General features: G+C 29.2%; 1 protein-coding gene across 1 annotated transcript; it reads right to left on the bottom strand.

The window, feature by feature from the left end:
- Window positions 1-570: 570 nt before the first annotated feature.
- Window positions 571-3,721, bottom strand: LOC111889697 (beta-1,2-xylosyltransferase XYXT1). The gene is made up of 3 exons (XM_023885841.3): window positions 3,530-3,721; window positions 3,259-3,429; window positions 571-1,859 (listed from the first exon to the last, which is right to left on the bottom strand). The coding sequence occupies exons 1-3, from the start codon at window positions 3,681-3,683 to the stop codon at window positions 664-666; spliced, it is 1,521 nt and encodes a 506-aa protein (XP_023741609.1). The 5' UTR covers window positions 3,684-3,721; the 3' UTR covers window positions 571-663.
- Window positions 3,722-13,447: the final 9,726 nt, after the last annotated feature.

Below are 13,447 nucleotides of genomic sequence, written 5' to 3'. Positions count from 1 at the left end.
ACTAAATATCTTGAATTTTAATGAAACCGGATTCCCAAGTGTTGCAATAGGATTGTGAAGATATGGACTTGAAAAGGACTGAGGATGATTAGATGATAAAATAGATCTTGCTGTAGACCTGTACTTTGGAATTGGCGAACTGAAGACATGTAAGACATGTAGGATCAAAAAATGATACATTAGTGCATGGAATGGTAAGTGAGGTCTAAATCAATTATCAAAAAATAACAAATGTTTGCAATATCTGTGAGTCTACTGGATGGCAAAAAGAAATCAAAGCGAATGAATTGATTGTAAACAAACACATGAAACTGAAGATAAATGTCTTCTTGACAGAAAATAAAATCCAAAAATTTCTGAAAGAAATAAATAATTTGGTATGAACAAAGAAACGCGCAATTCTTTGGGGTTTCGAACCCGTAAACAGGGTTTTTCCCTAATTTAAAATTTAAACCGGATAAATACAATATCCAGATGTGTGATAAAAATATATATGAAACTCTCCCAATCTTTTTTTATTTCACTCCAACTTGTTTGCATCAAAGCAATGTTCAATTTACACCAATCAAATATTTTACTTGATGGCACCTGATCTATTTTTGTACGATAAAATTGAAAATATTCCAAAAATAAAAACAATAAAAGAACTACAAATTCTAAGAATCATCGAGCGTTTGCAACGTCTGAATGACGTCCTATAAACCCCAAAGCTTCAACTAAAGTTGCTCTAAATCTATTCAAATTTATTCTCAAATCCTGCTTATTCAAATATATTTCCCTTGCGGCGGCGTATCCTCCTTTCGCCGCCACAGACGCCGTATCCGCCACCACCGGATGATCAAGACCATACACCTCCGCCAACGAGCTCTCCACCGGTTCAATCAAATACTCCAAATACCTCAAACCCATCCCTGGACCGGGTTCGCTATAAAAAGCATCAGTCCCATACTGAAACCCCAGTGGTCTCACCTGTATCATAACACCTCCATCAGGAAGAAAGATTTCGTTAGCTAACCCTGCTCCATGAGCCCCCACCATAACACTACAAGAGTTTATCACACGCGAAAATTTCTCAACGTTCGACATCTCCTTATCGTTGCTAGCGATGATCACTCGAAACCCTAGTTCTTCCATCATTTGCACCATCTCCGCTTGATTTAGGAACTTTCTTGTTTTCTGGCGAGAAATTAAAAGCAATACAGGTGGATTCTGTGTTTCGAAAACGGTTTTTGTTTTCAATTTATATGTTTGTCTGATGAATTGTCGGAAATCTGGCATTGAGTAGTAATCAGTTGGGTTTTCTGATGTGTTTATGCCTATAAATTTGTGGAATTTTAAACCGATTACAGCTCCGGGAAAGCAATGGACGCTTGAATCCGTTGCTGGATTTATGATTTCGTGATCGGAGAGACGTGGAAACACTCGTCTGTATTTTTGAAGGAATGAAGGTTTGTGATCGACGACGACGAAGTGTACTTTAGATCTGAAAAGGCGAGTGGTTATGTACAGAGGAATAATGTTTTCGTTGAATTCGTGGAATAGGTTTCCGGTGTATCCGCCGGTTGAGAAGATCACGGCGGGGTGTTGGTGGTTATGATCGCAAGTCAGTGGTGCTGGGTCGGTGGTTGTGGTTGTGATTGTTACCGGAGTAATGTAGTTCATTACGTATGGACTTTCTTGCATTGCATAAGGCCGGACGACGGTGGTGGTGTTTCCGGCGGCTGGTGTGTCCGGCGGCTGAAGGTGGACTTGGTTTTTGCTCATGTCGATTTTCACAGCTTTGTTGGCTACACAGATTACTGATGATAAACTTTTATCACAGGCGAAGCCTGTTGAATCAAGCTTTATTCGATCTTCACCTGTTTTCATAAGAACATTAAAAATCAAAACTTTATGAATACATAAAGAATAATGGCGTGCATATTTTTAACTTTAGTTATACATGGAACATTCTAAAATTATATTTAATAAGGTTGAATTGCTTCTATCAAGAACATGGCCCATGCACTGTTATAATATTGAAATAACTACATTACAGTTGACATTCAAATTTGGCTTAACAATTGGCTTTTTGTGATTCCATAAGACCCGTTCCTTTCTCACATCATTACTCCATATAACTCAAATTCTAATCCAAGAACATGAACATGTATATATTCATATGATTAATTAACCTCTCAAAAGATTATTTTGTTGAATCGAATTTTCAATAAAAACTTTTATTGATAGAAAAAGGTTTTTATTTTAAACTCTTTCAGTAATTAAAATTTTAAAAGACAAGGAAATTAACTAATGTATTTTTTTTATCTTATTCATATGTTATATAAATTACTTTTATATGTTTTTCCAATTTATTTTATTCATATGTTATGTAAATTAGTTTCATTGATTTCTAATTTGTAAGTCAATGTCATAGTTTTTTAAAATAATGCTAGCTTATATTAATAATCTAATGAATAAATAAAAATGATTAAATATTATTTTAAAGAATGTCTTTTTTAACTTTGGTATTTATATATTTTGAAAATTTTGATAATTATTTTGTATGATATGAATTAATCTATAAAATATATTTAAACTATTTTTTATATTTACTCAAATATATTAAATTATAAAATGTAAAAGAAAATTACTATAATGAGAGTGTAAAATAAGTTATTGTGAAATATAAATGCCAAAATAGACAAATGTAAAAAGATAATTAAAATGTTAGAGAATACTTGGATCAGTCACCTATTAAAAAGAAACTGATCATGCATCATTCCTAACTTTCTAAAAGCTTTTTTTCGAATAATATCAAAAAGTTTTAAAAAAGCTACCGCTGAAATTCTCTTAGATTGTTGTAAATGCGTATAAAATATAGCTACCTAACATTCGAAAACATAAAACTAAAAGCAAGGCATCACATGTTCTTTTGGAGTTTTATATATCAAAAAGGAGATACAACTATCATATCATGAGATGCTATCCTCGAAACTTTTATAGATGATCATGTTGCATGAACACTTCATCTTTGTGTGTGTATATATATATATATATATATATATATATATATATATATATATATATATATATATATATATATATATATATATATATATATATATATATATATATATATATATATATATATATATATATATATATATATATATGTGTGTGTGTGTGTGTGTGTGTGTGTGTGTGTGAGAGAGAGAGAGAGAGAGAGAGAGAGAGAGAGAGAGAGAGAGAGAGAGAGAGAGAGAGAGAGAGAGAGACCTCCGACTAGTCTTGTTAAAAGAAATTGAAGAGATTGGTTACGATCATTCTTCTTAACAGCAGCACTCATATTCTTCTTAACTTCAGGACTCGTCTCCTTCTTAACTGCGTTACTGATATCATCAGGTTTCCAATCTGATATAATTTGCCTTCCTGTAATCATAATATCCACTAGAATTCCAACATAAATATAAGTCAAATAATATCACCAGAAAAAAAATAAGAATAAATAAGAAAGTAAAAACATGATCATAATCAGAAGAAAACGTACGTTTTATCTGTTGAGAAGTGGTAGTACCCTTAAAGCTCAATTCTGTGTAAAGCAAACTAAAGAGAAAAAAGGCACAAAGTGTTTGAATTGCAAATAAAACGAGCCTTCCTCTTCCTTTCTCTGTTTTACCAATCCTCGTATCTTTGTGAACCATTTTTTTGGTGTTTTTATTTTGTGTTCGTTGCCTTGTGCTTCTCTAGCCTTCATATATACAATTTTGCGTAGTTGCATGTGCCACAGTTGACCTCACGATATGATAGATTTTTCTCTTTTTTTAGAGTAAATTTCATTTTTTATGAGTATTTGTTAATTTTTTCAAATTTATTGATCAAAAAGTTTTCTCTTACAATTTTGGTTCTTATTTTTGTTTTTTTGTAACATTTTAGTTCCTATACTATAGTTGTGGGACGTAAAATTACAAAGATCAGCTAAGCTTAGTGAAAAAAATATAAAAATATAGTTGTTTGCCATGGGAAAAGGACAAAAAGAAAGGTTACAAGAAACTCAAACAATGACCTAAAATGAAAAAGAAACATTTTTAGACCAAAATTGTAAAAACTGGCTTTACTCATGTCTAAAAATGAAATTTTTTATTCTTTTAATAATGTTGTTCCAAAACAGGAACGGCAAGTTTAATGGTTTTTTAATGCTTTGCTATCAAGGGGTTCGATTGTGAGACGGCACTTCTTGTCCTATTAAAAGTTGTGAGACATTTTTTTTTTTAAATTTTTTAGGTGTGATATAAATTTTATATTGAAAATACTCGTTTGCCCTTAGTTTTGTTTGCTAATAAACGTCATCAAAGTCAGAAAACAATCGATAAATTAAAATGTTTCCCTATCCTAGCTTTTAATATTAGGGTAGACTGGTAGTTTGCAATATTCTTCTGTTTATTGCTTGACTTTATATTTTGCCCATCGGTCCTAACAACACGTTCGCCATTCGCCAACATGTATTTTTAACTGAAAAAGTGAAAATAGAAAATAGTAATATTTTTTAATCGATTGTCAATACAAAAAGTAAACCAAGTTCTCATTATAAATACATATTTCGCACGAGAAATTGTTGCGACGAAATGCAATAAACAGTGAAATTTAACATAAACACTCCTTTAAAATGACACTTCATTAAAATGGACCATTATTTAGTTTGATATGCCAAAAATAAAAGTTAGCACAGTGAAATTTAAAACTGCAGTCATAAATGTTATTCATGTGAAATTGTTCATATATATATATATATATATATATATATATATATATATATATATATATATATATATATATATATATATATATATATATATATATATATATATATATATATATACCCATTAAATTAAAATTATGACAAGTGTGATTATTTTAATATTCAATTTAGATTTATGAATTTGTTTTATTAAAAATATCTTCTTTTTTTTTTTTGGTAAAGATAACATTCAATTTAGGTTTATGATTTTTTTTTAATTATTATTATTATTATTATTTATCATTATTATTATTTTTTTTTGGTAGAGATAAATTAAGGCCATACCATCAAAAGGAGGTCTTAAACATCGTTGACAATTTTTAAGGGAATAGTGGGTTTTTCATAGATCGACATAGAAAATGAAAATAGGTGTGATTTTATGCTAGTTCTTTGCAAATGATTATTTCTTATTTTTTAACTTTTAATTTTTCTATTGAGTGAATTACACAAGTGATCCATGGACTAATCGGTAACCTTCATTTTTAGTCCTTCCAAAAAAGGTTTTGAATGTATGGTTCTAATGTGAATGTCTCGTATCCCAAACAAGTCCCTAGTTAATTACTTGGGAGTTAACATACATCAATTCAAAATTCACTATTTATCTTCCATTTTCATGTATATATTTCGCTTCTTCTTCATTTTCTTTTGAAGCTGAAATAAGGTTTAACCAATTGTCTAGCCAAATTAATTTAAGCTTTTGGTTTGCTTCTAATTATTATCCTTTCAACAAATATTGACATTTAGATAAAACTATCACAATAGAGCCTCTTTAGATTGTATGTGAGGGTCTAGTAAAAGACTTGAATGAAGGACTTTGTGAATTCTGCACATTGACAAATAGATCTTAATTAATTGAAGAACACGATTTGTTAATAATATATATAGTCGACTTATATAACTAACATGTGAGTAGGCTTGTTCCAATGTACTTTTCAAATACAAAGAAAAGTTTGATCTTCCATCCTACATAAAGTAAAGTTTGATAATCAAAGCATTTGACTCGTTCCAAAATCTTTTTGATCATACAAGTTTCTATCTTTCTAAGCAGAATAAGTACAAAAAGTCAAACGTATTCAAGACCTTAGTATGGAGAAAAGTATCATTTAAGCATATTTATGATGTCATTATACAATAATTGTACACCATACAATTTATTGGGGACCGAATTGGGAATTGACTTGTAGGTAGGGAAGTCTTCTCTATTGATATAAAGGAGCATTTTACATGAATCGTATAAGATTAATCTAAGGATGATATCCAATATATTAATACCATGTATATATTAAAAAATATTTTAAATTTTGTGAGGTTATAAGGGCATCAGTTGGACTATTTGAATGCATAATCATCTGTTAATTTTGTAATTGTTTTGTTTCTAATGGGTGGTTTTTCTATACAGTTTCATCATTAATTAAAAATACAAAAGAAAAAAAAAAGTTACTACTTTAACACAGTAACGCTCTACCATTTAAGAATTTTAAGTCAACATTTGCCATCTCTCCACATGTATTCTCATTTATGCACCGTACCAAAGCGAATATCAGGTACCAATGCACTCTTAATGTCCAAAATTTTATATTAAACAATGTTAGTTGCATGTGTCACCCCCATTAGTATTATAAAAACCATTTGTTTAGGTAGAAAATTAAAATTATGATACATAATTTATTTTATTTTTTTGTGTAGAAGCTTCTTATTGTTATAAGTATTTAAATCAAACAAAACTCTGCTTAAAAGAAGTAAACCAAAGATTCAAACATGAGGCCAGAGGCCTCTAATAAGAATTTCATGGTGTTAGAGCTTGGGTGTTTAAAGTTTAATCGTAGGCTTTTTTCCTCCATTAATATATATGTATTTCTTTGTTGTTTTAACTATTGATTTATTGCTACCAATTAAAGAAAGGATTGATAGGGAAGCTTGAACCATAAAGCTAATCTAAGGTCAGGTCTTGTTTTATTGTTGATTGTGTTGTATATTTTATTTAGAAGTTCTGGTGGCTTCTTTTTCATTAATCATTGACGCTGCCATCACATACTTAATTATTAATTAAGAAAGCAGTTACTTACTGTTTTGTAAGTTGCCGTAAGATGTGGTAAATGGAAGGGTTGCGTCATGCTTCAAAACGGAAATTTTCAATACAAGTAAAATTAAATCTACTGCGTTTAAGTTAAACACAAAATTTAAAATATTAGACAAAATAGGTCTAAGTGGTTTTCTTAAGGTCTTTAAGAACAATTTTGAAAACAATATGTCACTGGTCCTTGTCCTTATGGTTTGAAAACATTACATGCTTTGTCTTTATTTATAACCGTGTTTGATTTTTGGATGTTAGGTGCGGCCTAGTGCTTGTGCCCCTCAGAAAAGGATAACTAGTGGTATACCCGTCCATTGGTTGAGTATATTGACGTGAAAACCATAGATCGATTTTACTTTCTTGTATAACATTGTACTTTCATTTTTTTTTCAATTGTAGCATTGTACTATGAAATTCAATATTTTTTATACTTATATCTTTCATTTGCTCCAATTATAGCATTGTGCTATGAAATTCATTATTTTTTTTGTACTTATATTGTTCATTTGTTCCAATTATAAAACACATACAAACTTACTTTTTGTTAATTATACCAGCGTACATTCATTGAAGTTATTTTTGACAGTTAACCTAATTGTAAATTAAGTACAATCGTATTAGATGGTTAAGTACAACAAATAATAATGCACTTCCATTGTCAATTCTTGTAATTAGCCCAATATGGGCCAAGGGTGTTAAAAAGCAATGTACTTTCATTTTTGTTTTTACTAAAATAACATATGTCTCACATTTGTATTATAAAAATATTACCTATATTTTTAAAATATTTCAAACTAAACCATTGTACTTTACAAGTATATTGCTATAATTCATTGACTAGAAATAGCAATGTACTTTAGTATAGACACAATCACATTTAGCACACATTACTATGAACTTATAATGGTTAGAACGCTATTCAAACACATGACATGAATGACGAGTTAACCCTTAAAACAGAATACATGCTATATTGTTTAACTAATTCTCTTTAATTGTAGTTAACATTCACCTAGTTTACTTGAAAGCTATCCAATTATCCTATAAGCAAGTTAAGTTTAACGGAAAAATACAATAATATGGCTCACATCGGTAATATCGTCCAATAATTTGATTGCATCTTTTTTGGACAAATTGAAAAGAATAACAACTTTACCCAATCTCTTAATATTTGAGTTGTACTTCTTTATCACATGTAGGAAAATCGTAAGTAGATTGTCATTATAGATAAATAGATGGCAAAATTTTCTAGTATAGGTAAAAGAATAGCAACATATATAACTTTGACAGGCGGGAGAGATTTACAAAACTCTGCAATAATAAAGAAAATACATGAAATCCTACAAATGTATATTTAAACCACATCAAACCTTCTTATAGAATCCAACTTTCTTTTGTTCTCATTTGTTCCCATTATAACATTGTACTTTGAAGTTATTCCCTTGTACTCGCCAAGGCAACCCGAGGGTTCAATACCGATCTACAACATTTGTCTTAAATGTCTAATTTTTGCATCAACTCTTGTTGGAAACCATATCTTTCTTTTGATCTTTCCCTTTCAACATCGTTTTTATAAATATTAATTAAGTTTCAAATTTTATTTAAACATATTGTATAACATTTCATGATGGCATTTGATTTTTACATTTCAATTTGTTAATTTCTTGACATCAATTGCATCCACTCCATTCCCTTAATAATATGAAGGTTAACTTAATGACCCTGTAAGGTCAGGAAATCTTCAAAAAAGTCCTAATATTTTAGAAAATTTTTTAATAAAGTCCTAAATTTTATTTTTTAAACAGAAAAAATTCCGACTTTTTAACTTTTTGAATAGAAAAATCCAAGAAACCGGCTAATTCATTCACATTAGCCATTTTGACCTGTTTAACAGGTAATTGGACCAAATCGTTAATTTTTATAAAATAATAATACTTTTCTGTAGATTTCGTCAAAACTTGTATATAATATATAAACTTATTTTTTACGTATTTATATGTATTTTTAAGTATTTTAAATTTTTATGTGTTATTTTTTATGTATTATGTATTTATACCAACTTTTACGTGTGTGTGTGTGTATATATATATATATATATATATATATATATATATATATATATATATATATATATATATATATATATATATATATATGTTTACATTTTTTATGTCTTTTAAATTTATAAACATACTTTTTACGTATTTGTATGTATTTTACAAAATTTTTTATTTATTTTTATGTGTTATTTTTTATGTATTACATATTTATGTATTTTTTTAAAAGTCTTTTATATGGATTTTTATTTATTTTAAACGTATAAAAATATTTTTTTACGTATTATCTGTATTTTTAATTAGTTTACATAATTTACATATTTTAATGTGTTTTTATGTATTACGAATTTATATGTATTTTTATGTATTTATGTAATTTTTAAAGTTTTTTTTTATATAGATGGTTATGTATTTTTATGTATTTTAAATTTATAACTATATTTTTTTTACGTATTTATGTATTTATTACTTCAAGTCATCTTCACCATTTCATCTAATTTGTATAACCTCTTCGAGAATGTTTAGATGGTTTTCCTACATACACAGATATTTAAGCTATTCCCATTCATTTACATTGAAATTAAACATCAAATGGGAAAAACTTAAAATATATGGATATATAGAAAAACCATCTAGACATACTCGAAAAAGTTGTGCGAATTTGATGATATTGGTGAAGATGACTTGAAGTAAAAAATACATAAATATGTAAAAATAATACAATTATATACTTAAAATACATAAAAATACGTAAACATCTATATAAAAAAACTAAAAAAATACATAAATATATAAAAATACATATAAATACTTAATACATAAAAAACACATAAAAATACACAAAAATATGTAAAATACTTAAAAATACATATAAACATGTATAACAATACATTTATGCATTTAAAATACATAAAATACATAAACATCTATATAAAACTTAAAAAAAAACATAAATATATAAAAATACTTATAAATACGTAATACATAAAAAAACACATAAAAATATATAGAAATATCTAAAATACTTAAAAATACATATGAATACGTAAAAAAATATGTTTATATATTTAAAATACAAAAACTTAAAAATACATAAATACGTAAAAATACATATAAATACGTAATAATACATAAAAAAATCACACATATAAATACATAAAACATGTAAAATGGTTAAAAATACATATAAATATGTAAAAAAATACATTTATACATTTTAAAATACATAAAGACATATAAAGATATACTTATAAAACTTAAAAATACATAAATACGTAAAAAAATAAATATAAATACGTAAAAAATACGTTTATACATTAGGGAAATGATCAAATGAGAATACCTAAAATGTTGAGAACGCAAGAACATGTATATTCATTTATGATTCCATGTATTCATTTGTAGAGAAATGATAAATTTTTATGCACAATCAACATGAATATGCTTTATCTCTTCAATTGAAATTAAAGGCATAAAAATTTATCATTTCTCCACAAATGAATACATAGAATCACAAATGAATATACTTTGTTCTCGTGTTCTCAACCTTTATGGTGTTCTCATTTGATCCTACTCCTATATATATATATATATATATATATATATATATATATATATATATATATATATACACACACACACACACAGAGAGAGAAATTTGTAGAAAAAGTCTCATTATTTTGGAAAAATTAACAATTTGATCTCATGGTCCGCTGAACAGGTCAAAAGGGCTAAATTGAATACATTAGTTGGTTTCTTTGGCTTTTCTATTCAAAAAGTTAAAAACTCCGGACTCTTCTGTTCAAAAAATAAAATTTAGGACTTTATTAAAAAATGTCCCAAAATATTGGACCTTTTCTAGAGATTTCCCCTATAAGGTCACACCTTATGATCTAACGAGTCAAACACTCTATACGCTAACTGTCAGGGCCACCACCAACGCCAAGATCAACATCAACGTCAGCGTATAGTTATATAATCTAATGTAACCTTTGTATATTAGGTAAGTGTGTGTATGTGTATATGTGTATGTATGTATGTATGTATGTATGTATGTATGTATGTATGTATGTATGTATGTATGTATGTATAAATGTATGTATGTATGTATATATGTATGTATGTATGTATGTATGAATGTATGTATACTTATCTAATATACAAAGGTTACATTAGATTATATAACTATTATATAAAATAGATAGCAGATCCGTTAACCTTATGATAAGGATCGATTCTCAGTATAAATTGGATACAATCACTTGAATCAAAGGATATACTTGCATATATTAGAATACATTCGACATTAGGGTGAAACCATAATGTAGAACGTCTTGGTAACCATCTTTGTGACAACCCATTTTCTTGGTGAAAACAAACATCTTTCTTGGTGAAAGACAATTTGGTGAATTCCTTGTGTTCTTTACTTTTTTGTTCTTTATTTGTTTTGTAATTTTGTTTATGTTTATTATACTTGAGGTGTATCCAATCACCAAAAACCTTCAATTGGTATCAGAGCGAGTTTTTGATACACTCAAGTAATCATGTCATCTTTCAATAACCCAAAATCCTTTAGTCTTAACAATATTCCATCTTTCGATGAGCACAACTTGGCCATGTGGTAAACTAAGGCCATGGTAACTCTTAAAACCATGGGCTATGAGATGAGAAAAATTGTTGAAAAAGGTCCTCAAATTCCTATGTATCAACCTATGGTCGATAATGCTCCCATTGGTCCTTTGAAGAAAAACCCAGAGATGAGTTATGAAGATGATGATAAGAAACCGCTTAGTCTTGACGTAAAAGCTAGGGTTACGATAGGAGACTCTCTTACCTATCATGGGTATCATCTTGTACAGAATTGTGAGTCAACTCAAGAGATTATGGACACGCTAATAGTGGTTTATGAAGGCATCGTGGAAGTATAGGCAAAAACTATCAACAATCTCAACCGAAGATACGAACACTTCTTCGCTCAACAAGGTGAAGAACAAACCCAAACGTTTAACAAATTTAACTGCTTGGTTAATGATATGTGCATGCGATGATTTGTCAATCGTTCTTCTCAACTAGTTTTGAAGTTTCTGGACTCTCTTGAGAAAAGTTGGGAACATAATGTTGATGTCCTTAAAATTAGTGAAAAGATTGATACCATGGATCTAAATTCCTTGTTTAGAAACCTTCGAAAAAATGAAGAGACTAAAGCTCTTCGCAAAGATATCGTGAAGGAATCAAGCAAGAAAAATTCTGTAGCTTTGGTTTCTCGAAAGTAAAGCACTTCACTGAATCAGATGACTTAGATTAGGGGGAAAAAGTGATGAAGATATCACTGATGAACTATTTGTCTGCGCTGCACTTATCGTCAAACGTTATGAAGAGAACATATGAAATGGGGTTCGAAGAGCTCAGCTTAAGGGTGGCAGTTCAGCGAGAAGATCCAATTCATAAAAGAAAAACTCAGGTAACTATTTTATTTGTGGAAGCCCTGACCATTTTTCTAGGGACTAAAAAGAGAATAAAGAAGCTTAAAGTTCTGAGAATTATGAAGTGATGTACAAGAAGCTTTTGGCTCATATGAAGAAGGAGAACATCTCTCTTCCAAAAGCTTTCATTGCAAAACAAGTGGATCGTGAAGAATGGGTGGAAGAAGAGGAGACATCTGAAGATGAAGGGCTGATTGTTAAAGGTCTTATGGCTATTATAAATGATTCCCCTGATGTTAATATCAACATATGTGACATTGGTACCTCTAAAGTTGTCCAAGGTTCAAGTTGAAATCGAAAACAAATTGGATCCTTGACATTGGCTACTCTAGACACATGATTGGTTTCAAGTCCATCTTAACAGATTTTGCAGAGAAGGATGGTCCAACTGTGGTTTTTAGTGACAATAGTGAAAGAGCTGTTATGATTGTTGGAACATTTGAGTGTAGCGCGTTCAACCTGAAGGATGTGTTTCATGTCAAGGGTCTAAAAGACAATTGTATCTCTGTCAATCAACTTTGCGATGTTATTCTTTGATTGCCGTGAAGGAAAAGTTCTCGACTTTAAGAATAAAACTGTGCTTACTACACTCAGGGACAACAACATTTATTTTGATTTTGTGCTTTAAAATTTTCTTTTAACTTTAAGTTTACCGATGAATTATACATTGTACATGATTCTACTAACTTTTAACTATGCATGTTCTTCTTTATCTATAGTTCCCCTATCTGATTTGTTCCTTTAGAAAGGATCAACATGTCATTCCTTGAATGCTGCACCTTCCTAGGAAAGCTAGTTGAAGCTGGCTCTGCATCTTTTCTTCCATGACAACAATTCTATCCCTGATACTAATGCTCACACTGATTGACTAGTTGTATCTTGTTGATGAGACCAGATAAGGGATAACGGTGCCAAAGTGTGTTCTTCTGGACACATATATCTTCCATCTTGAACAATCTATCTTTGTTGAAATGGGATGGGGTGAAGTTAGGTAAGATAGCACATATATTTTCATAGATGTTCTCACAACAACACCAACTCCCCTATGAAATCCAAA

This window comes from Lactuca sativa, chromosome 9 (genome assembly GCF_002870075.4).
Source record: "Lactuca sativa cultivar Salinas chromosome 9, Lsat_Salinas_v11, whole genome shotgun sequence".
NCBI lineage: Eukaryota > Viridiplantae > Streptophyta > Magnoliopsida > Asterales > Asteraceae > Lactuca > Lactuca sativa.
This window is presented reverse-complemented; position numbering and strand designations above follow the sequence as displayed.